At 38.6% G+C, this 27,243-nt stretch overlaps 1 protein-coding gene across 2 annotated transcripts in view; it reads right to left on the reverse strand.

The window, feature by feature from the left end:
• Nucleotides 1-27,243, reverse strand: part of ADAMTSL3 (ADAMTS like 3) — a 339,164-nt gene that overhangs the window by 167,276 nt on the left and 144,645 nt on the right. For both annotated transcript variants that reach the window (XM_055326615.1, XM_055326614.1), the window contains exon 7: nt 25,439-25,565. In XM_055326615.1, the coding sequence (XP_055182590.1) occupies nt 25,439-25,565 (127 nt within the window). The remainder of the gene's footprint in view (nt 1-25,438; nt 25,566-27,243) is intronic.

Genomic DNA, 27,243 nt, shown 5'->3' on the forward strand with positions numbered 1-27,243 from the left:
CACCATCTTTTCCACACTTTTCTGGAGATCCTTATCCCAGTCAATGTAATTAGAAAATAAATAATTTATAGGAATATATGTTAGAAAGAAACACTTTTAAATACCATTATTTGTAGGCTGTCAAATAAAACTTCAAGAAGAAAAAATCGATTACAGGCCAATACCCCTGATGAATATAGATGCAAAAATTCTCAAAAAAAATATCAGCAAGCCAAACTCAGCAGCACATTAAAATAATCATTCACCATAACAAAGTGGGATTTATTTTCACAGGATACAAGAATGGTTCAACATACACAAATCAATCAATGTGCTACATCACATTAATAAAATGAAAGAAAAGAATCCTATGATTATCTCAATACAAACAGAAAAAGCATTTGACAAATTTTAACATCCACTCATTATATATAAAAAAAAAACATCTTAGCAAATTAGGCATAGAAGGAACATACTACAATATATTAAAGGCAATATATGACAAGCCCACAGCTAGCATCATACTCAATGGTAAAAGGTTGAAAGCTTTTCCTCTAAGAACAGGAACAAGACAAAGATGCCCATTCTCACCTCTTCTATTCAGCACAGTACTGGAAGTCCTAGATAGAGCAGTAAAGCAAGAAAAAGAAATAAAAGGTATCAGAATTGGAAAAGAAGTAAAATTGTCTCTACAAATGACATGATTTTGCATAAAATTGCCCCTTGAACAATGCATAAGAGCATCAACCACTCATGCCATCAAAAATCTGCATATAACTTCCCCTAAAACTTAACTGCCACTAGCCTGCTAATGATCAGAAGCCTTACATATAACATAAACAGTTGATGAATACATATTTTGTATAAGCATTATACATTGTATTCTTACAATAAAGTAAGCTAAAGAAAAAATGTTTTCAAGAAAGTCATAGGGAAGAGAAAATACATTTATAGTACTGGACTGTATTTATCAAAAATAAAAATCCACATATAAGTGGATCCATACAGTTCAAACCCATTGCTGTTCATGAATCACCCATATCAAAAATCCCAAAGATTTAACATACAATTAACATACAAAAATCAGCAGCATTTCTGTACACCAAAAATAAATCTTCTGGAAAAAAATAAAGAAATTGATGCCGTTTACAATAGCATCAAAAATAATATTAGGAATAAATTTAACTAAGGAAGTGAAAAATCTCTGAAAACTGCAAGACAGGAATGAAAGAAACTGAAGAAGATACATATAAAAGTAAGGGTATCTTATGTTCATAGATTGGAAGAATTAATATTGTTAAAATGTCATTACTACCAAAGGCCATCTACAGATTTGATCCAATCCCTATTAAGATTCCACTAGCATTTTTTACAGAAGTATGAAAAATATTCCTAAAATTTACATGGAACCAGAAAAGACCCCAAATAGTCAAAGAAATTCTGAGAAGGAAGAACAAAGCAGGAGGCATCAAACTTCCTATTTTCAAGCTATACTTTAAAAAACTCAGTTACTAAAACATTATGGTATGTTGGGGCACCTGGGTGGCAAAGTCGTCTGAGTGTCCAACTCTTGGTTTCAGCTCAGGAGTGATCACAGGATTATGAGATCAAGCTCCCTGTCCCCACTGGGCTCTGTGCTCAGCAGAGAGTCTGCTTAAGATTCTCTCTCCCTCTGCCTCTCCCCCCATGCTCTCTTACTCCCTCTCTCTCAAATAAATAAATATTATTTAATAAAACAGTATGGTATGTCATAACAAAAAAATAGACCATTGGAGAAGACTTCAATGGAGAAGTATCAACAGCTCAGAAATAAACCCAAGTACATACAGTCAAGTAGTATTTGACAAGGGAGCGAAGAATACTCAATGGAGAAAAGACAGTCTCTTTAATAAATATGCTAAAATAATTGGATTTTCACACTTAAAAGAATGAAACTGGATCCATATTTTACACCACTCACAAAAATTAACTTGAAATGGATTAAAGACTCAAGTGTAAGATCTGAAACCATGAAACTCTTAGAAGAAAACACAGGACTACATCCTCCTTGACATGCATCTTGGTAATGATTTTTTAATTTGACACGCAAAGCACACGCAACAAAATAAAATATAAACAAAAGGGACTACATCAAACTAAAAAGCTTTTTCATAGCAAAAGAAGCCATCAACAAAGTGAAAAGGCAACCTACGGAATGGGAAAATATATTTGCAAACCATGTACCTGATAAGGGGTTAATATCCAAACTTTATAACAAACTCATGCAACTCAATTGCAAAAACAAACAAATAAACAAAAAAAAAATTTAAATGGGCAAAAGACCTGAATAGTCATATCTCCAAAGCAGCAATCTGGGCAGAATTTATTCAAGAAAAATACTGGGTAAGAACAAATTTTATGGCATTTTAAATTGTCTAGTCCCATATCCCCCATTCTCAGCTTCTGCTGTAAGCTTGAAAACCAACATCCCATAGTCATTGTGAAAATCAGCAGCCTGGAAGATGCTATAGGGGCAGATTATAGTTGGAGCTCCTTCAAAACCCCAATTTTCAACTATCATTATTTAACCTGAATGATGATTCCTTGGAAGACTTCACTCACAAAGCTGTCTTTATTTTACCTATCTAGGAGCTTGCCCAGTGCAAATATCCTTTTCCTGAGGGGCACTTGTCCAAAACAATCAGAGGCAACTGTTTAACATTGAGGCTGTCCAAAGTGGTAGATAAGAGTTGAAGAAAACAATGAGCTGTCCAAATAGCTTAAAAGGAAAAGCTGGAGAATAGAGGTGTCCACAGGGGACTTTGAAAAGCTCCAATATACCCCTGGGAATCTAGAAGTCCACACATATATGGAGGGCTGTGTGTATACTCAGAAAAGACCTGAGAAGGCCCTAAATTCTCACCTCTGGCTGACCTTGAGACTTTGCAATAAGCAGGAAATGGAGGCTATAACAGAGTTATCAACTTCCTGGTTGAGTGCTGAACTGTGCCTCAACATGCACACAGAACCCCTCAGCAAGACTTTTGGATTTTAGATATTTTAAGTTTCTATCCAATCATTAGCTGACCACTAAATGAACTGAGCATTCAGAAGCTACAGGTGACAAAGACTTTACAAAACTAGCTCAAAAGAAGTCACTAAACAAACAGGAGCAACAAACAACAAACTCTGGTCTTTGGGGGGGGGTTGATTTCCAGATATGCAACATTATATCTAAAATGTCCAGTTTTCAACAAAAAGTTACAAGACCTACAACAGAACAAGAAAGTATGGCTTGTATGCAGGAAAAATAAAAGCAACCAAGAGAAACTATCTCTGAGTAAGCCCAGAGTTGAAATTTTAGACAAAAGTTTTAAATAAGCTATATTAAATATGCTCAAAGAACTAAAGGAAACCATATTTAACCTGAGCAAGTAAACTATAAGATAATATTTATCAGATGATCTAAGAAAAATGAACATAGACTGGATGTTTGACAACATTAGGAGATTACTGTTAATTTTTAGATGTAATAATGGCTTTGTAATGTTTTTAAAATAATCTTAATTTAGAAGAATAAAGGTCTTAGATTTAAACTTATACTCTAGGCAAATACATACAAAAAATAAAACAGGAGTCATATATGATTGCCAAAGTTTAACTCAAGGCAAAATACATTTAAAAAGGAAGATCACTTCATAATAATATAGGAAATAATTCAGCTATCATGACCTTCATAGATGCTTTAGATGGTAGTACTAAAGTATATGAAGCAAAATCTATAGAAAGGAAAGGAAAAAATAAGAGAAAATACCTATTAATTGAAAGATACATCTTTCCGTTCTTGAAGGATATAATATATGAGAAGGTATTTCATAGAAAATTAATTACAAATAACTCCTAAATTTAAGAAAATGCCCAAAGTTGTGGGAAATTAATATAATAAAAATATACCTAAAAGTTTTAATCTATTCTTTTAGCAACTACAAAGACCAACAACACCCCACATTGGAAAAACTGGAGAAAACAGACAGGTGCTAAAACTATGAGTGGGAGTGTAATTGGTGACATGTTTGTGAAAGGCAATTTGGCAATATCAACCAAAAATTTTAATATGCCTCCCAGTTGATGCTACAATGGACTTTTTAAGAACTTTTCCTACAGAAACAATCTTTCAATTGTGCAAAGATAGATGTTTAACATATTTTACATACATAAAATCACAATTATTTACAACATTCACTGCAGCATTTTTGAAATAATGATGGACATTGGAAACCACACAAACATTTACGAATGGTTTGTTATGTAAATGTTGACATATTCATCAGAAAGACAGAGGCACTCTACATATACCAACATAAAAGTAGGTCTACAGTACAGTGTGATGTGACAAATACTATTTAGGATATTAAATATAGCATGTATATCCATAGACACATACACCATTGTGTCACTAGTGCTTCTCTAAGGTTTAGGAATACGAATGATTTTTATGTGTTTGTTGTGAATTTTCTGTAATTTCCAAATTTTATATAATAAAAATGTATTGATTTTATTCTACAATGTTATTTTTAAAAATTGCTCAGTTAATTGTCCAATGACTTCAGATTTTAAGATGGCATTTATAATATTAGAAGGTGACAAGAATCTCCAAGTAGAGTCAGAGTGACCACAATTCTTAATAAGTTGAGGCTGGCCAACACATTAAGGACAATAACCAAAAATATGCACTTCATTGGTATTATTTTAGGTGGAAGAGTCAAAAAATACTATATTGATGAATCACACAGAGTATAGACAACTTTTTGACTTTTAATTTTCTTCTGACTTCTCTGTCAAGAAATACTTAAATTTAAAAGTAATAAAAACTTATCAAATCACTATGTTGTATACCTAAAATTAGTATAACATTGTGTGTCAACTACACTAAATTTTAAAATAATAAATAAATAGCAAAGCAGCACATTATAAATATCTGAAAATTTGCTTCCGAAATCTTGCTCAGAACTCTCTAATAAAATCCTGGTAGTGACTATTGTTAACACTGCTGTATGGTCAGATGCAGTGAAACACCGGGACATCTGCACCCTATGTTTATAGCAGCAGTGTCCACAATAGCCAAACTGTGGAAGGAGCCTTGGTGTCCATCGAAAGATGAATGGATGAAGATGTGGTCTCTGTATACAATGGAATATTCCTCAGCCATTAGAAACAACAAATACCCACCATTTGCTTCAACGTGGATGGAACTGGAGGGTATTATGCTGAGTGAAATAAGTCAATCGGAGAAGGACAAACATTATATGGTCTCATTCATTTGGGGAATATAAAAAATAGTGAAAGGGAATAAAGGGGAAAGGAGAAAAAATGAGTGGGAAGTATCAGAAAAGGAGACAGAACATGAGAGACTCCTAACTCTGGGAAACGAACTAGGGGTGGTAGAAAGGGAGGTGGGCTGGGGCGGTGACTGGGTGATGGGCACTGAGGGGGGCACTTGATGGGATGAGCACTGGGTGTTATTCTATATGTTGGCAAATCGAACACCAATAAAAAATACATTTATTTTTTTAAAAAATGCTGTATGGTACATTTTGAAAGTGGCTAAAAGAATAGATTCTAAAAATTCTCATCACAAGGCAAAATTTCTTTTCATAATTATATGAAGTGATTGCTATTAACTAAACTTATTGTAAATAAATAAACTTATTGTAATCATTTTGCAATATATACATATGTCATTATTCTATACACCCTAAATTGATAGTGTTGTATGTCAATTATATCTCAATAAAACTGGAAAAATAAAAGTAAAGTTGATAAAAAATAAAGAAACCATAAAAGTAAACTTTAAATAGGCCCACAGGTGGGAGAGTTTCACTTTTTCTGCAGTCTATATTTTCAAAATTCTCTGCAATGAAAAGGGCCTGAAAGCAAGATTACCCAGGAACAATAAGTATTACTTACATCTTGGGATTTATCTATCTATCTATCTATCTATCTATCTATCTATCTATCTATCTATAATCTATCTATCTATCTATCTATCATCTATCTATCTATCATCTATCTATTTATTTTACTTCTTGGGCTTTAAATACCATTTCCCAATAAAAAGAAAAGGTCTGGAGGAGGGAAAAACTCCAGGTAAGCCTTTTAGAAACCAAGGCAGTGTTTAAAATCTGATGGAATTATGTCAAAAGGAGTCAGTTTAAAGTACTTCCACTGGACACATTTTGGACAATTTGAGACCCCAAATGAATATTGCCTATAATATTATAAAACACTGAATAAATAAAAATTCCTGAATGCAGAGTGAGAAATGAAAAATAGGAAGGGGGGTCTTCTTTACAAAAGGATGTCTGCAGAACATGAGAGACTCCTAACTCTGGGAAACGAAAAAGGGGTAGAGGAAGGGGAGGTGGGCAGGGGGGATGGGGTGACTGGGTGATGGGCACTGAGGGGGACACTTGACGGGATGAACACTGGGTTTTATGCTATATGTTGGCAAATCAAACTCTAGTAAAAAATATATACAAAATAAAAAACAAAAGAATGTCTGCAAGTAAATGTAGATGTAATGACAGGGTTAGAACATCGCCATTTGTAACCAACCCCCAGTGTAAGTACTATTTCAAGCAAGGATCAACAGTGGATGCTAGACTCATGGTGTATAAAATGGTTGCAAGATGGAATATTTATACCTTGTCAAGAGAATATCCTGAAGATTTCTTACTGGGAAACATGGATCTATGTCACCACCTTAGAAAAGTGATCAAACTCAGAATTACTAATATTGGGACAGGCTGATATCATGGGCTTCCCAATATGATGCAATGTAAACCACACAGTATCATATTGATATGTTCCTCCAATTTTAATCAAGCTGCAGCCCTCACTGTTTGGTTTACAGGAGATACATGAGGGAGATCAACAGATTAAATGACTATCAGGCAAATCCAGAATATGGGAAATTCTGTAAGACGACTGGGATGAACTCTTTCAAAACTCAGTATCATGAAAAAAAGTGGTCTAAAAAGAGAAATTACAAACACAGAACTACTAAATACAATAAATGATCTTTGGATCAAGGGACAAAAAAACTATAAAAGATATTATTGGGACAATATGAGAAATTTATAAAAGGCTTGGATATCAGATAATATTTTAACATGATAAATATTTTTCAAATATAATAATGAGATGGTATTATTAAGAACAAGTTCCTTATTTTTAGGGGAGTGATAATATATTTATAAGTAACTGTAATGTCTGTAACTAATTTTCATTAGGTTCAGTTAGCTAGTTGAATGGATGGATAGCTAGATAACTAGTTAAACAAATATAGCTAAATGTAAACAACTGAATCTAAGTCGAGGATGTAGAATAGTTAATTGTTATATTTTCAACTTCTTTGCATGCTTGATAATTTTCATAACACAAATTTCAGGGAAAAAACACATTCCAATGTTGCTATCTATTTAGTACCCAAGTCCTAAATAAAATATTTGAAAGAGAATCCAGTGGTAAACTTAAATAATTATGTATTGTATCATAATGGAGTTCACCCATGAAATGCTAGTATGATTCAAAATTAGGAAATACATTCATGTAATTTATCATATTAAGGTATAAAAATTATATCACCTCTAGTTTTCCAGTACTTGGTATAATTCACAGGCTACTCCTGATTTTTTAAAAAAAAAACTCTCTGTAAATATTATAAAATAAATGTTTGTAATGTGATTTTAAAATGCCAGTAATGGGGTCCCTGAGTGGCTCATTCAGTTAAGCATCTGACTCTTGATCTCAGCTCTGGTTTTGATCTTGGGGTTGTGAGTTCAAGCCCTATGTCGGGCTCCACATTAGGCATGGAGCCTACTTAAAAAAGAATGTCAGTAATATGATTAATATACTTTATGCTTAAATATTAGAAAAACTGCTACTTAAATAAGGAAATGATGGAATGTTAATTACCACCATTTGATTTAAGATCATTAGGGAGACTAGCCAAAGTACTGGGCAAGAAAAAAAAAATGTAAGCATTAGAAATTAAGAGGAAATTAATATGTGCATACCTCATTTCATTGCACTTTGTGGATGTTGCTTTTTTTCCTCCTCTCTCTCTCTCTCTGTCTCTCTCTCTCTCCCCAAATTAGAGGTTTGTGGTAATCACGTATCCAACAAGTCTATTGGTACCATTTTTCCAGCAGCATGTGCTCACTATGTCTGTGTGTCACATTTGGTAATTTTCACAATATTTTCATTTTCAATACTTTTTCATTTTATCATATTTGTTATGATGGTCTATGATCAATGATTATGACTCACTAAAGGCATTTTTAGCAATAAAGTATTTTTAATTAAGGTATATACATTTTTTATATATGCTATTGCACAGTTCATAGACTACAGTATAAATGTAAATATAATTTTGATATGCACTGAGAAACCAAAACTTCATTTGGCTCACTTTATTGTGATATTCACTTTATCACAGTGGTCTGGAGCTAAACCTCCAATATTTCCTAGGGGTGCCTATATTCAAAAGTTAATAGCTTTCAGAAATACCAACAATAATCAGCAAACACACTGATAGAAAATGTCTCATTTACAATGACAAGGAAAAAAAAAGATGGAATACCTTGGAATAAACTTTAAGAATGAGCATGACCTACAAAAAGACAATATTACATCTCCCTTTAGACATAAAAATGCCTTGAGAAAATGAAAAGATTAATTCATTTGACATAAAAATTAAATATAAAATTGTCCAAGACAGAAAAATCATAACTATGTAGACTTTTGTTAATAAAGAGTGCTTATAAATGAATAAGAAAAAACAAACATAAATTAACAAGAAAATTGGCCAAATGCTTGAATAATAGTTCAAAGGAAAAAGGACTAAAATGACAAGAAGCTCATGAGAAGATGCTTAACTCATTGGTTTTCACAGAAATGCAGATTAAAAACAAGATACATTTCACTTATTCTATTAATAAAAATGAAATGCTCTCATAAGTTTTAATTTATGAAAATATCAATAAATCTTATTGGAGGAAAAATTAGCAGTATCTTTTAAAAATGAAACATATAATGAAAGACGTACTTGTACAAATGTGAACAAGCACAGCAAACCTAAGAAAAAACCTAAATGTTCATTAAATATGGGTCTAGTTAAATCATGGCATGTGTTCCTTGGTCAACATTACAAGAAGATAAAGTAGACTTTTCAAAACTAACAGGCAAATTATCTTAGTGATAAAATTAAGTTGTAAAACAAACATGTAATTATCAATTCTGTACAGTCCTCAAATGCGTAAATGTATGGAAGGTCTGTGTTATATTACTCAAACAGGACAAATACTACTCCTAGACACAGCCTAAGCTCATAAAGATTTTTTAAGAGCGCTAAACCCAAGTTATGTGCCCAAATAGGTTTTCATCAGCTCAGGTAAGCATTCCAATTTACACGCATTTTCAAAACAAATTTTTATTATGCATACAACATGCTGTTTACTGCAGAAAATTTAGAATATCCAGGCAAAGAAAATAAGCATGTCATTAATAAATCACAACACCAATATGTTATTATATTAGCATGTTTTCTTCTTGGGGTGCAGGGAAATGGTTGAATACGTATAATATAAATTAATAATTTATTATGGTAAAATTAAGGAATGTTTTTGTAAAAACAAAAGAAGGTATGACCATGACCTCACAAACTCCAAACCAATTCCATTCTTTAGAGGTATAATTATTAATAGTTGCTTGAATTACAGATATCTACTCTGTGTGTGTGTGTGTGTGTGTGTGTGTGTTCCAACCATCACCAATTGACAGTTACATACTCAAATGAAACCTCTCCAACTAGAACCCCTGGCTTTTGATTTTAGCCAGAATGCTCAAATCTGGGAACAAATGTTCTTCTGTGAAGAAGGCAACGAATCCCCGTTTGTTCACAGTATTAAACTTGGAGAGAAATGCACACTGTAGGGCAACTAGGCAAGGCTTGGAATGGGGGGCAAACTATAAGGGACCACTGTTAAGGATTTAATGTCCTTAGAATTATGGGAAAATAAATCTATATTATACAGCATTAAATGTCTTCTCCTCCTAAAGTGCAATCCCCTCCCATCTCTGTAACTCTCACATACAGTTTGATATATTTGTAGAAGTCTCAGTGACACTTTTATAGGGCAGTACCTCCCAGAAGCACCTGGAGAACTTGTTAAAACACATATTCCTGTTCCACCCACAGAAATCCTGACCCAGAAGTTTAGAGTGGAGTACAAGAACCTGCCCATTTAGCAACCTCCCAGGAGGTACTGATTCTGCACACGTGTGAGCCCTGTTTTGCATAGCACTGATTCAGAGAGGCATAGAGACTGAAAACTCCACATCATAATGACAGTAAGAGAGGACTGTTCCATAGTCATAAACTTGTCAGCATTTTTTCACTGTCCTGCAGGAAATGGCAGAGCTCTGACTCTGACCAGAAGTGCAGCAAGAACTCAAGCAAGATATAGGATTTTGAAGAGGAAGGGGCCGGCAGTACTAAAGTCTTCACAGCAGTAAAAATTGTTAATGGGCTTTGTAAAAGCATCTTCAATTAAGTGGTAGGCACAGAAGGCTGGTGTTTGAAAATAAAATGATCATGAAGGAGTAGAGAGGAAATACAAACCGTTTTTCTAAAATCTGTCAGTAAAGGTAGGGGAAAGATTAGGGTGGCAGCTAAGGATGCGGAGAATTTAAAATACATATTCTTTTGTATATAATTCATACCCAAGTTTTAAAATTATACTTACTTGACATCACTAATCATCAGGGAAATTCAAATTAAAACCACAGTGAGATATCACCTCACATCTGTCAGAATAAATAAAATCAAAAACAAGAAATAACGAGTGTTAGTGAGGACATGGAGAGAAAGGAACCCTCGTGCACTGTTGGTGGGAATGCAAACTGGAGCAGCCACTTGGGAAAATAGTATAAAGGTTCTTCAAAAAGTTAAAAATAGAGCTACCATATAATCCACTAATTCTACTACTGGGTATTTACTCAAAAACAATGAAAATACTAATTCAAAAAGATATATGTACCCCTATGTTTACTGCAGCATTATTTACAATAGTCAGGATATAGAATATGGAAGCAAGTGTCCACTGACCAGTGGATAGATAAAGAAGATGTGATATGCATACACACACACACACACACAAATAAATAAATAAATAAATACATACATACACACAGTGAAATATTATTTGGTCATGAAAAAGAATGAAATCTTACCATTTGCAATGACATGGATGGAGCTAGAGAATATAATGCTAAGTGGAATAAGTCAGAGAAAGATAAATACCATATGGTCTCACTCATACACGGAATTTAAGAAACAAAACAAATAAAAAAAGAAAAAAAGAGACCCAGACAAACAACCAACCTAGACTCTTAAGATTCAGAGAACACACTGGTGATCTCCAGAGGGGAGATGGGTGGAGGATGGGTGAAATAGGAGATGGGATCAAGAGTATACTATTGTGATGAACACTGAAAAATATATATCATTATATATCACTATATTGTACAACTGTAACTAGTATAGCACTGTATGTTAATTACACTTGGATAAAAAAATAATACTTGTATTCAAGATGGAAGAAATCTGGGATCTTTTTTAAACCTGATGAGAAAGGAAGAGAGGGAGAGATGGAGAAGAGAGAGGAGATGATGGGTGGAGTGGGATCTCTGAGGAAGCAGAGGGGCTAGAGTCCAGCACACAGATGGAGAGATTAATTAGCCTTGGAAAGGAAGACAGACACTCATGCCTCTATTAACAGGGGGGAGCAAGGAATGGCTGTGTGCAGCTGCAGGGCGAGGTCTTTTCTGGTGGTTTCTGTTTTACTGAGATTTTTTTTGCAAATCTTCTTTGGAGTCTAGCACAGAATCAGTTTTTATAAATGGTCAATAGCTGCTTAAAACGACAGTATATTCCCTCAAAATACAATGTTCAGTAATACCTGTTAATGTAACAGTAATTATACTGTGCAGACCCTACAAGTAATTTATACTGACTTAAGTGTATCAAAGTTTCTCACAGCAGTTTTACTTCTTTTAATTTCTCCTTATATATTTAGAGGGTTTTTAAAATATATTTTGATGTAATGGTATTTGCATGCAAATTTTTAAGTCTGATTTTTCATTATTGATGGATATAAAATATTCATCTTTGGGGATTTTTTGCCTTTAATTCTACCAACTCTGATATAAATACTACTATCGTGTTTGCTCTGTTAAAATGGGCCACTTTTAAATCCCATACAAACAGTCTTTTGGTCAATCCCCTTCAGTTTGGAGGTACCCAGAGTTAGAAGCCATGATGGATGGAGGAACCAGTCATAAATATCATGGGAGCAGGCTGCTACTTGTGCTTCAGGACAGGCTAAATACAGAACACTTAAAGTCTCCTATCACGAGTTTGCAAAAGAGGCCACCGATCAGATCTGATTCCAAGGCTGCTTTAAGATATACCTTCTAGGGCAGCCTGGGTGGCTCAGCGGTTTAGCGCCTCCTTCAGCCCAGGGCCTGGTCCTGGAGACTCGGGATCCAGTCCCACGTTGGGCTCCCTACATGGAGCCTGCTTCTCCCTCTGTCTGTGTCTCTGCCTCTCTCTCTCTCTCTCTCTCTCTCTCTCTCTCTCTCTCTCTCCCTCTCATAAATAAATAAAATCTTAAAAAAAAAGGCATACCTTCTAATTGTGTAGATTCTAATGGTCGAGAACATGGCACATGGAGGAAAGGCTCCTTCTCTGTCCCGTCCTACAATGTTGAGGGCAACAGGTCTCTGTCCAGAAACACCCAGATTTGCTGCTGGTGGTGGTGGTAGGTACTGGTTCCAGCTGAACACTTTCAGTGTTTGAATTATTCTAAAACTTTTTAATTGAAATTTGGTATAAGAGATTCTTGATACTGCTACTCACTGGGCCATTTTCCAGGCCAGAAACTTCTTGTCACATATTAACTGTCATCTGCATTTTTGTTACTGCACAAACTACCAGAAAAGGCAATATGGATGGGTGGTTAAGATCACAGATGCTGGAGCCAGAATATTGGAATATTGGTGCTGCCACTTGCAACTGCTGCATGACATTAGGCAAATTTCTTACCTTCTCTGAGCCTCAGTTACATCTATAAAATGAGGATAATAAGTATTCTTGTTTTGAGCGAGTTTTGAGAGAGTTCCACAAGGTAATATATACATAGGGCTTAGAAGAGAACTTAAGCACCAGTAGGGCTGGGTTAGTGTAAGCAAACCAAACTTAAATAAAAATAAATGAAAAAAAAAAAAAAAAAGACTGATGAACCACTGATCTCTACCTCTGAAACCAATAATACATTATATGTTAATTAATTGAATTCAAATAAAATTTAAAATGCAAAAAATAAAAATAAAAAACCCGAGCACCTGCTATGCCTCCGAGCACAATGCCAGGTAACTTGAGATAAATTACCTCTTTAATTCTAATAAAAATCATTTTCTACAAGTAAGAAAACTGGATTTTTTTCTTTTTCTTTTTTTTTTTAAATTTTTTTTCAAGTTTAAATGACTTTCTCAAGTTCACAGACTTCCAAGGGAGTAGAGCTAAGGCTAGAATCAAAAACTACACTCTTAGCCTTAACGTCTACCATGAAACCAGATCATAATTGCATAAACCCAAACTCACTCATCAGAAGTATGTTCATTACAGATTTCCATTTTATGGATTTTACTTGTTTGATTTTGCAATCACTGGGCTGACCTAAGGATCCATTAAATTTGCTTCCATGGACTTCCCTCCCACACATAAATGCTCAAATCCAGCTGTTCGATCATATTTTTTCTGTCTCATTTCCTGCTGCAGATCACAGTTTTGTTAAGTAGCAAGATGTACAGGAAGTAAATTGTCCACACAATATCAACTAATCAATAAACATCAGTTTCAGCCCAGAAGGACTGCAATTTATATCAGATTGTTTATTTTTCACTGTAATGTCCAACTAGAACTACAACAATCTAACTATATCCTTTCCATGGTATTACAAAAAAAGAGAAGCTTTACTCTCCCCTTGACAGGCGCATTCCCTCTCTCCCATTCCTGGTTTTTGTTTTTCAATTTTTAAAATTTGGATTTTTTTTTTTTTTTGCCGAATAAAATTTTCTGTCAAGCATTTTTATGCTACTTTTCTGACCCTGCCTCTATCTTCCCCTTCTGTTCTTTCGGTGAAAACAAACACACACACACACACACACACACCCTCTTCCCCACTCTCCATTCCCAAGGAACAAAGGAGTGTTTTTAAAGAGGAAGGAAGGTATCTCAATAAATACTAATGTGAATAATAATAACAGCCTTATGGAAATATTGGAAAGAGTACTTATTTTCCTTTAAAATGAGAAAGTGGCTATGAAAGTGGCTATGAAAGCATTTTGTAAGCTCAGCAACAACAGTGTTTGTGAATGCATTCATGTGCCCATCACCACTTGGTGTCATTTACACTACAAGGAGATAGTCTGTGTGACACCTCGCAGGGTAGGGGCTGAGGACTTTTCAAAGTCGACCACTCAGTTTTGATCAAGTTCACCTGTCACTCTGTGTGTGTAGGAGGGGATTGTGAAAGACAAAGGAAGGGAAAGTCAGTGTGTGGAGATACCAGTTCTGCAGCTGGAGGATTGTCTACGCCACCTGTTGTAGCTGGAGGTAGGACAAATGAGACACGCCAATGAGCAAAGACAGGCCAAGTTAAACTCAGAAATTGACAACCACTTCTTAAAAGCAGGGAAGGGACATGTCAGGGACTTGATTTAGTGAGAGGAATCAGCTGCAAGTTGAAAAGTGATTTCTATACCTACATCTGCCCTGCTACAACATCCCCTGGTCCTGCCCCAAGCTAATTCCATGCTATACCCTGAAAGTCTATTATTACTGAATCCACACCTGAGCATCCTGGGCTGCCAGCCCTTGTGTCTATGCAGAAACATCTGCTCCCAGCCTGGAGCTGTGTTTCTTTACTGGCCTAAAATGCCTTTTCCTCAGAAGAGCATGGTAAAAGGCAGGGTGCCTAAGAATGTACCCTTCTATAGTCATTTCCAGGACTCACATTGAATGGCATGCAATAGACAGCTTCATTATACACAAGCAGCAAGCAAGAACTGTCTGTCCAGATGTTCCCCAGCATTGCAGTCTAACTTTCTTCTCTGCCCTTTAGAATGCCTCTCAGAAATCAAGAGCCTTATGAGGATTAAATGTTCCTTTGCCTTCTGACTCTACAGTGGGATGGATGCAGGGGTTCAGAACATGTTACCTCAAGTATGTCACTTTGGTATATTGATTATTTTGAATTAAAAGTACTTGAGAAATAGCAGGTGCAGGAAGGACACACTGCCCCTCCTTTGACCACTTGAGAGGAGAAGGTAAATCTGTGAGAAAGGCACCCTCCTCATACCAGGGGTGGGGTGGAGGTAGAAGGCATTTTTGTCATCACCATACACAAGGAATTTAGAGCCAAGAAGGCTTCATGAAAAACCTTGTTACTACTTCACAATTTACTACCCACAGCCCAAACCCTTTGTCTTGTCAATTGTTCACAAATTTATCATTTCTTTGTTTAAAAGGTATAAAAGCTTCCTGCTCTGGCCACTTCTTTGAGTCTCGGATCTCTGTGGGGCTCCCATACTTATGTACATAATTTTCTTTTTCTCCTGCTAATCCGTCTCATCACTGGGGGCTGCCAGCCAAGAACTGAGAAGGGCAGGGGGGAAATGGTCTCTCCTCCACTACAGAGCCATCAGAAGCTGAAAAGCAGAGGTATTAACCAAAGGCACATATCAGAGTTATCCGGAACATTTGGTGACATAGTTGTCCAGATTTACATCCCAAAATTCCAGGGTAGGGCTTGAGGACTAGAACACAGAACACATTCTCTAGATGGTCCTGATGTGCAGGCTGGGTTAGGAACCATAGGGCCAGCCTATGAGACAGGGAGCCAGGGGCTGGCTGGTTGAAGCAGCTTTTGCTTCACTTGTGGTTCCATGTCTGTGCTACCTTTGTTCTGGCCCCATCTCTCTAGGCCTCAGTGGACATTTCCTCTCTTGCTCATCTGGCTACCCCTGGAAGACAGCTCAGGAGGGCAGTGGAGTATATGGACTCTGACGTCAGATCAGCTCAAGCACTTACTTGCTATGAGGCTTTAGACAAGGTATTTCATTTTACTGAGCCCCTTTGTCACTGTCCCATTTGTCAAAGGGGAGGCTGTAACAGAACCTACTCTATAGGGTTATGGTAAAGAGTAAATCATATCATACATAAAAGTACTGAGCACAGTGCCTGGTACATCCACATAGAGCCCACAGAGGCCACTGTTATTATGATGGTCAAGAATCCTCGAGCTCTCATCTGGTTCACGGAAGTCAAGTCTTCTGGGTGGCTCCAGGTATGACAGGGATTGGCTGCCAATACTTTTAATTCACATGGGCATCTGGTCTAAGTGGGCAGCTGGTCTATGTGGGTTCTTCAATCCTAGTCCAATCAATTCAGTACACTTTTACAGAAAACATACCAGGTGCCAGGTATTAGGCCAGGTGTGAAAGGCCCTTGATGAGCTCAGATGTTAATGGGGGGGGGGTCAGCACACAAACAAAATCCCTCCCATGTAGGTAGTGATGGTAGCAGGTAAAAGGTACCCAAGCAGTGATTCATGGGAGATAAAAGGAGACTTCACGCCAACTCACTTTTCTTGCATATATAAAATTTCCTGGGACTCTTAAGAATAGAGGTAAGCCACCTCTATTGAACTTTTTCATTAAAGCATTGGAAAAAGTCTTTATATAAAATCCTGCTTTTATTTCTCTTACCTCCATTCAATCCCAAGATCTGCTTTTTTAAAAACAAGAAATAAATTACAGATATACTTAATAGGCTTTCAGAGCCAGAAGAGGTCTTGGAAATTATCCATGCTAACACTCTTAGTATGTAGATGAAAAAGCCAAGGTCCCTGTGATCCCGCCTAAGATCACAGAGAGTTAGCGGCCAAGCTGAGGTTATTACCCCAGTCTCTGGCTTCCAGCACAATTCTGTTGCACAACATTATTTAGTCCCGCTGAAACCATAATAGGAAGCAGAATCATCTCTAGCAAAGAGCCTGTATTCTTTCGTTCAATATGTATTGAACTCCTGTGACATGCTCTATAAAGGCCAAGCAGGAAGTAAACAGAAAAGAGAACAGCCAACTGTAGATTGGTAGATTGGTCAGAGAAAGCCTCCTTGAGGATGTGACATGCCAGCTCAAGGTGGAGAAAGAGGCAAGCAACCATGTTAAGAGCTAAGGGAAGTGTATTCCAGGTTCAGGGATTGGTCAGTGCAAAGACCCATGGAGGGGAAGGGTACTTGCACTCTAGAATCTTCCAGATAGTTAGACTGGAGCCTAGTGCATTAGGGGCAAAATGGTGCACATGACATAACATGGAGCCAGTCATGCAAGACTTTGAAGGTCATAGAAAGGGTAATGAATTTTAGCCTAAGTATAAAGGCGATTCATGAAGAAGCTTGAAGCGGGGGAGTTCATGGTTAGTCTGCCTACTTTGTGAAAAACACAATCCATAGTACTCCTTCGCAGTGGAGCCAGCAGGTCATTTTGCTCTTGTTTTTCCTCATGCAGAGGACACAGAACACAGACATAGGAGTGGGAAAGAGCTGTAAAGAGCAGGAACACCAGGCGCTAGATATCCAGCATCAGGATCTTTCCTCCACCACCTGCTCTCATTGAATTAAATGGGGCGGGGGGAGAATATCTCATTAAAACTGTTGGATTTGAATCTTTCTTATCCACACAGAGTTCTGGTATAAGAATATAATTGGTCAGAATACTGCCCTAGAAGGATGAATGGGAAGGTAGAGAGAGATGATGTGAGCAGTCTGTGTGCTACGTTACAGCTAATACAGTCTTCCCTGCTACGGAATGATCTCAGTGTATGGGCTATTTTTGGAAGTGACAGTCAAAGGAAAAATGGACTGTGTGTGAAGAGAAAATATCATAATAATAACCCTCTGGGCCCAGGATTCTATTTCTGTCAGGAGTACCAAGCGAGGGATGTTTTGTAAGAGGGTGTGGCTATCTTAAAACATCAAAGATTACTGAAACGCTGGGGTTCCAGGTCAGCCTTGGGCATCACTGTATCAATAGGCTTTGTTGCCACCAGGTAAAAATACACGAAGAGGCCAGACCAGACCAAGTGAGCTTGTTTATTTGCCTCATGCATGTGCACCCTTATGTGGAGAAGACCAAAATAGTGGGGGTGCCTGGGTGGCTCAGTCGATTAAGGGTCTGACTCTTGATCTCAGCTCAGGTCTTGATCTTAGGGTCATGAGTTCAAGCCCTCCATTGGGCTCCATGCTGGGTGTGGTGTCTACTTAAAAAAAAACAAAAACAAAAGCAAAATAATGGACAAACCTGGAAACAGTATAGAGTACCTAAATGCCAAATCAAGACTCCAAATAGATGTGCTTGCTTCTTTGTTGCTGTGTGTAGAGTTTTCTCTCTTTAAAAACTGAGTGGCCTCTACTTCTCTGAATCAACATCCAAAGCTATTCATGCCATTGTTAGTTGAGTCTCTCCCCTTCTCCTGCAGAACAGGAAATTTGCGTGTTGTATCTGGATTAATTTCGGATTTTTCTCATAGCAAAAGTTTTGGCTCCAGGAGCTACAACCTTGAATCTGCCTTGCGGCATGGTGGGAATGATAGCCTGGAAGCAGCCTTGAGCACTTTCTCCAGAGTGAGCCTGTGCCAATCGCCTCTCGTGGCCATGGCCTGCCTCAGGGTGAGCCCCAAGGAAGACAGGAATGATCACTTGGCAAGGTGAGGACGTAGGAGCTCTGTGCACTCTACAGGCACAGTGATGCACACTCGGGGAGAGACATGGCTTAATTTCCCACATTTCTTTCACACAAAGCATGATTATAGGGAAGTGCTTCCATATGGCCCACAGAAAATCCTGGCCAAGAACGGCTGCAGCAGGCCAGTTTCGGAGCAGCAACGGACAAGAAGGGGCTATAATGAAAATCAAGGACGAGTAGCAGCATTGTTTTCATGCAGACAGGGATCTGCTGAGTTTAGCTATAGCCCAAGCACAGAGGTACGGAGCCTGATGACGGGCCAGCAGCCCCGCTCTCACCATATCACCTCTCCTCCCATGTTCAGGGATCTGTCCGGATGCTCCCATCACCCTTTTGGGGAAATTAATCACAAAGATTAGATTTTTAGGGGTTTTGACCTGGAATGCCCTGAACTGGTACAGGGGTCTGAGATGCCCTCAAAAAAAAAAAAAAAATCAGAATGGCAAATTTGGGCCTTATGGGAACATGTGCATTTTCCCTCTATTTTCCTAGAGGAAATACATACAAGACATATAACTTCCAATAGATTCTCAAAAGGATCTATAATCTGCAAAGCATAAATCCATGCATGAGACAGACACACAGAGAGAATCTGATCTACCTTACCAGGAGTGCGAAACTGTGAAGTACAAGCAGGCCCCTTTCAGCCAGCACCCCTCCCCATCTATCCCTTCCCATTTCAGAGCCTCTTCGGCACACTTCCCCCCAAAACACTGATTTCTTGACCCAATTTCACTTGACTTCTCCCCTGGCTCAATTAGAATTATCTCAGTTTCTAATCTCTCTTGGATCCTGACAAGACCACATCTATTTCTAATGAGACTTCCAGGCTTTTTAAAGCCAGTGCTAACTCTAGGCACTTCCCCAACACCAGAGCTGGCTATTATGTTCCCCATTCCATCTTCTTGTCCAAAAGCAGACCTGAATTAACTGTTTACAGTCCAGGCTGGCTCTTCTTGGTCTTCCCCTGAGCTGAATATTTCCTCTACCCTTAGTTTCTAATTCACTCTTCCTTGACACTTCTGACAAGTTATTCCTCCACACCCATCAGTAGCTCTCTTACAAACAATATCCAGGTTGACAAAATGTTGACTTGGACAACTGCTTGCAAATATCCACATATACATTGAATGTATGCAAAAGGTGTGACATCCATTGGTACCCAAATGAGCCAAATGTCTAATAAAAACACTGCTAGCATTTAGTGGGCACTCACTAGGTGCCAGACACTATTTGCAATGCTCAGCATGACTGATTTACTTATTAAACAATACCTCTACAAAGGGAGGACTATTGCCATTTCCAATTTAAATGAGAAAACCAAAATACACAGGAGGTCAAAAAAAAAAAAAAAAAAAAAAAAACGTGTTCTGCTTACACAGCAGTAAGCAACAAACCCAGGATTTGAACACTGGCCCCAGGGATCCCTCGGTGGCGCAGCAGTTTAGCGCCTGCCTTTGGCCCAGGGCGCGATCCTGGAGACCCGGGATCAAATCCCACGTTGGGCTCCCGGTGCATGGAGCCTGCTTCTCCCTCTGCCTATGTCTCTGCCTCTCTCTCTCTCTCTCTCTCTCTCTCTCTCTCTCTGTGTGTGTGTGACTATCATAAATTTAAAAAACAAAAACAAAAAAAGAACACTGGCCCCAGAGCCCAATTTCTTTCCTATATTGCCTTTCATAATTGGTTATGAGAGATGTTCCTTAACATCTCTGGTCCATAGTCTCCTCATTCATCAAATGGGTTTGACAATATCAAAGCTACAATGGAAAGGCTTAGTGGAATTAAGTGATAGGCTGTGCCTGAAGGGAACTCCGTGTGATAAAGCACTGTATCAATATTAGTAACAACAGAGTGGGTGGAATGCCGTAGACTTGCTCTCCCAGCTCCTTAGACAGTGTGTGCACGGCACACTTGTAGGCAAAGAGGCAGACCTCCCCGGGGAGGATTTCTCTTCCTGAATAAAGAATATAGCATTCAAGGGATGTCTGCACCGCCATCTTTATTGTCTGGGGGTGGATGAACGTGAATGTTTAATAGTGACTTTGCAACTACAGAGATGAAAGTCATCCTCTAAGGATAATGAAGGAGACAGAGAGGAGCCTGGGTCCTTAAAGACATAGCAGAACAGTTTCCCCAACCTTGACTGCCGACTGCCTGCTGTCCTGCATTTGAAAGGTGAACTTTCCATGATTTGTAGAAGAACGCATTCTTACTGGTGCACCACTACTCAAAGCCAGCTCCTTCATGAAGTCCACCCATTTGAACCTCTATGAATTCACAGTTTCCAATCTCAGACTTCACGGCAATTCCTCTCCCTTTTCCCTGTTTTGGTGAGTTCCGTCCTGTCCTTTCTTTGATGCGAACACTCTAAAGTCTCTGAGAGCTCTTACTCCTATGCAGCTCTTACCTCTTAATGAACAGTACCAAAAAAAAAAAAAAAAAAAAAGCCAGTATGCTGGAAAATTGCTGATTTCTCACCATGTTCTCCATGGTGCCTGTATAGTCATCTAGCTGCTGACACGGTGTAGGTATATACCTTCCTTTTGTCCAGGGCAACTCTTTCCTGCTATATAGTCTCACCTTCTGCTCACTCCCCAATCCACTGCAACTGGGCTTTGCCTTCAGCCTGAAATTCATGGACACCACTCTTGCTAAGGTCACACATGGTCTCTGAGTTGTCAGAGTACATTTTGGACTCTTATTCCAGTTGGTATCTCAGCAGCAATTCACATGCCCATTACCTCCTTTTTGGAATTACTCCTCTGGCTTCCATGACACTGCTTTTGCTAAGTTCTGCATTTACCTGCTCTTTTCATTTCCTCTCATTCAGATTCCATTAAATTTCTTCGCTGGCTAAAAGCCTAGACTTCAGGTGTTCCCCAGGATGCAACTCTTGGCCTCCTAATATATTCTACACAATCTCTTTAGGTGAACCTACCTAATTTACCATCAGTGAGGGAATTTTGCCACCAGTCAACAATAGACAAGCATATTTTAGATCACTCCTTCAACCACAAATAGAATATGATCAACATTTGTTTGAAGGTATCAGAAAGGTACCAAGATATCTAATATTTATGGAGGCAAGTTTCCAAAGAGAAGGGAAATCCAGGAAGGTGAACCTTTATCTTTGGTATGTGACTCCTCTTCATGAATCTCTCACCCAAGTGAACAGCAAACATATCCACCCTGCCGCTCAAGCTGGAACACTGGCCTCTTCCTCGCTTCTTGGCTCTTGCAATCTTCATTCCAAGAATCATCAAACTCTGCATATTCTACCCCATAAAGATCTTTTCAATCTGTTCCTTCCTCTACCTCTCCCACCACAACTCCCTAGACTAGGGCTTCATTTTTTCAAATACTTTTGAGTATTTTTTAAAAAGCTTCCCATTTGGGCTCTTTGCCTCCAGGCTCACCTCACACGGAGCCCAGCCTCCACGTGCTGCCAGAATTATTTTACTGAAACACAAATCTAATCATGTCACTCATCTGCCTGACTTGCTCTGGTGACTCCACTTAACACGAAGTGTGCAGGACAACAATGAAAGCCCATATGGCTGCCTCCTGAATGCCATCTGTCTCATCCTTCACCCCAACCAGGTGGAATGGGATTCAGGCCTGAGCAACATATTAATAGTTTCTCAAGGATGCCAAGGATTTTCCTTTATTTTTTTTAATTTTATTTATTTATTCATGATAGACAGACAGAGAGAGAGAGATAGAGAGAGAGACAGGCAGAGGGAGAAGCAGGCTCCATGCCCGGAGCCTGATGCAGGACTCGATCCCGGGACTCCAGGATCACGCCCTGGGTCAAAGGCAGGCGCTGAACCGCTAAGCCACCCAAGGATCCCAAGGCTTTTCTTTTAGGGTCATACCGAATTAGGGTCATCTGAAATTCAGGGTCATCTGAAATTCAGATTTCCTCTGCCTGGAAACCTCCCTACCCTCCACCCCTCCCGTGGTGCTTTCCCTATTTGGAAAGAATAAATAAAATCCCTATTTCATAAGTCACATCAAAATAAATTCAAATGAACAAAAGATGCTAAAGGAGGAAAACAAAACCATAAAAGTGCTGGCAGAAAACACAGGAATAATATTTTTTTCCCTTTAAGGCAGAGGTCCACAAACTACAACCTAAGGGTTGTAAATTTATTTTTTTGTAAACTTGTATTTTTGTAAATAAGGTCTGTTTGTTTTTTTTTTAATTTTATATATGCCTTGTATTTTTCCTCTCCATTACTGTGTTCTTTTGAGTATAACTAACTTTTTATAAACCATTTGATTCCATTCTCATTTATTCTTCTGTATATTTTGGATATATATTTATATATTTCTTTTAGATGTTCAGAGATTACTTATTTAAATACCAAACAGATTACAGTTATTCTCCTGAATTTATAACAAATCTAGGTTTTTTGGTCAGAATTAAAACATATATATATATATATATATATATATATATATATATATATATATTTACTTTTAAAAAAATGGAAAAAGGAAAGCTTCAAAACCAGAGTATGCTACTTTAGTATGAATGTCTAATGTGCATTCAAAGTATTGAAAAGCAAGCCTTTTTACCAAAGGATAATGTCACTAGGACATATGGACTGTAATTATAAAAGAAGACTTTGAAACATAAAGGTGTGCATAGAAATTAGTGAAGAAAGGAAGCCCTGGTGAGGACACAGAGCAGTGAGCAGGTGCTTTGGGAGGAAGTCTCGGAAAGTGAAGGACATGGCCCCGGGTCTGGAGTGGATGTCTGGCTCACCACCTGGATGCCAAAGGGAGAAGAACACACCTGACAGGATTCCAGAAGAGAACGTCACTGCAGCCTTCAGAAAAGCCACAGTTTTTGCTCCCAAGTGGGTAGAGGAGCCCCTCCGGATTTCAATAAGGTCCTCTCGGGAGGATCTGCCTTCCAACCTGGAGTAAGAAGCCTAGGCGGGGGGCTGGGGTGACTGGGTAATGGGCACTGAGCGAGGCACTTGACGGGATGAGCACTGGGTGATATGCTATATGTTGGCAAGTTGAACTCCAATAAAAAAATATACAAAAAAAAAAAAAAGAGGAAGAAGCAGCAACCTAGGATAACAGCGCCCACAAAGTGGGATGTCCAGTATGAACAGCGACTCTTATGCATGGTATTTTTGGAAGGATTTTTACTACCACTTTGAGGTTTGAGGTCCCTCCAAAGCGCACCACCAATACAGTCCTGCTTCATATGCCTCATAGCATCACAAGTGTCACCTACACCCTCAGTGCTTTCACTTACTTCTGCGCCAGCTTGCTGGGACAAAACCTCTTCTCTACCACCAAGGAATTGGTGGTGTAACAGACTTGCCCAGGTCACTAGCCACACCCACCTCCTCCAGTCAGTAACAGGTGACAGAGGCCTCTCAACCCCTGGCCCCTGCCCATCACTGCCACTTGTTGCCACGGTCACCTTTGGGCCTTGGGGTATCTCTTCCCTCCACTCCCCATTTTCCATGGCTGACTTCTACAGCAAGTCCAGCTTGAATTGATACCTGTAGTAATAAAGCTTAACTGGAACACAACTATGCTCTTTGTTCATGAGTGGTCTGTGGCTGTTTCTGTGCTGCAACAGCAGCGCACAATAGTCAAGACCATGGATATATATGCCCTGTAAAGCCCTAAAATACTATCTGACCCTTTACTCAAGACGTTTACTGACCCCCAAATTGAAGGATTCAAAAAGGCAGATACCATTAAATTAGAAGCATGAACATTTCTGAGGCTATAAAACTTAGAAACTATCGATCCCAAAAATACAAACAATACTGAAAGTCAAGTAACGAATGGAAACCAATATTTAAAAGAGCCATCACAAAGAAATCTGAAAGTTAAAATTAAAATAAAATCAATGTAACAGACAAAAGGTAATACGATATAATAAAAGTTCACGATGGTGGGTAAAAGATCAATGTCCAAGCAGAAAAAATGAGTAAGTGACTTTAGGAGCTGACCGAAAGATAAGAAGGAATAGAGGGGCAAGAACCACTAGTGACAAGATTTTCTGCCTTGTTAGCAATCAAGGGAGGCAAATCAAAAATTACTACTTCATGCTTTACCTTAAAAAAAAATAGCAAATAGGGGCACCTGGGTGGCTCAGTGGTTGAGCACCTGCCTTCGACTCAGGTGGTGATCCCGGCCTGGGATCCAGTCCCACGTCGGCCTTCCGGCATGAAGCCTGCTTCTCCCTCTGCCGGTGTCTCTGCCTCTCTCTTTGTATATCTCTCATGAATAAATAAATAAAATCTTTTAAAAAAACCAGCAAATTAAAAAAAAACCAACCTAGTCATATTCTGTAATGGTCATGATTCAATGAAATGGGTAGTCTTGGGAAAAAACCAATGGAACCAAACGTTTGACAGACATGTTTTCAAAGAAATCTGACTTTCCGAAAACTAGTCAACAGCGCTTTCCAACAAAAAACTTCAGTTAGGAAGACGGTATTCGGTATTAGGGGACGGGGGTCCGGAGCACCTTCTGTCCTGTGGGAACACAGCGGTGGGTTGCAGACCTACTTTTTTCAGGAGAAACGTGCGACTTGGATTGTCCCCGCACGAGCCTGCAGGTGGAGCCGTTGCCAGCACAGACGCCGCAGCTGTCCTCCCGGGCGCTGCTCCCCAGGCGCCGATCACAGCCCACGGCCTGCGGGCAGAAGCAGACAGTAGCAGGTGTCAGGATCCGAGGATGGCTGAGGGTCCAGGGCCCTCGGGAGGCCCCCACCCCGCCCCCGGGTGCAAACCTTCCCTAATTAACCACTGGGCTCTCTCATGGTGACAGAGTTTTCAAGCTAAAAATGACAGAAAGCCTTAAGATTCCTGATAGGAATCTTACCAAGGGCCCAGTCTAGTTAAAAGAGAATTGTGTCCCTCCCTTTACATCTTAATTTATCTCTTTATTTTAGTCATATATTTTTATGTATATAAAATGAACAGAACATTACAGAGGCTGTTTCCTCTGCCCCTCTTGCTCCCCACACCTCCCCTCTTCTCTGGCCCCTACACTGAAGTTGACGAGTATCCTTCCAGGCCATAGTTTTATACATTTTCCCCTCTGTTTGTATCTCAATCTCCACATACTTATCTCCCAACATCTTTATATATCCATATCTCTCTACACTCTGGATCTTTATATATCCTTCTATCATTATTTATGCCTATACCTATGTGTGTCTTCCTTTGTTATGAGATCTATAGACACACTTTTGTAGACCATTTCTTTTTAAGATGTTTATTTAAATTCAATTTAGTTAACATATAGTGTATTATTAGTTTCAGGGGTAGAGTTGAGTGATTCGTCAGTTGCATATAACACCCAGTGCTCATCACATCAAGTGCCCTCCTTAATGCCCATCACCCAGTAACCCCATCCTCCTACCCCCTCTTCTCCAGCAACCCTGTTTGTTTCCTAGAGTTAAGTCTCTTATGGTTTGTCTCCCTGTTTTCATCTTATTTTATTTTTCTTTCCCTTCCCCTTTGTTCATCTGCTTTGTTTCTTAAATTCCACATATGAGTGAGATTATATAGTATTTTCCTTTCTTTGACTGGCTTATCTTGTTTAGCATAACACTCTCTAGTTCCATCCACATCATTGCAAATAGTACAATTTTATATTTGTTTTGATGGCTGAGTAGTATTCCTACACACACACACACACACACACACACACACACACACACACTTGTACACATACCACCTCTTCTTTATTCATTCATCTGTTGATGGACATCCGGGCTCTTCATAAACTATTTCTTAAATGCAGAAAAGGAATGAATGGGAGTGACCTCATAGCACATGCCTATACTGCTACCTTTCAGTCCTTTGTGAGTTATTATTTTTGTGAGGTATCTGTGTGTGTGCATACATGTGTGCATCTTTGCCAGATTGTGAGCTTCCATAAATGAGGACAAGGGCTAGGCACATTTCTTTTTACAGTACAAATCGGTCTTCTACATAACATGTGCCCACTAATATGAACTGGTGAGAAAGTTTCTCCCTACCTCCCTGTGTTACTCAACTTTATTTGCATTTCTATACATGGTGTTTAAGTGCAGGGACTCTGGAGGCAGAGAGCCTCCCTGTCCCACCCCTCCAACCCGTTCAAGATGGCAGAGAGTAAACAGTTCAAACACTCAGAGACACATCTTCCTCAAGACTAACACACAGACAATAATACACATTTTACCCAAGATCTAGTAAGGATAAAATGAGAATATGTATGTAGACTCTCTTAGTATAGGGATTACAACATTACAAAGGACTCAACAAAAAAGGCTCCCTTCTTGGGGCACCCGGATGGCTCAGTAGTTGAGCGTCTGCCTTTG

Source organism: Nyctereutes procyonoides, unplaced genomic scaffold (assembly GCF_905146905.1).
Source record: "Nyctereutes procyonoides isolate TBG_1078 unplaced genomic scaffold, NYPRO_anot_genome, whole genome shotgun sequence".
Classification (NCBI taxonomy): Eukaryota; Metazoa; Chordata; class Mammalia; order Carnivora; family Canidae; genus Nyctereutes; species Nyctereutes procyonoides.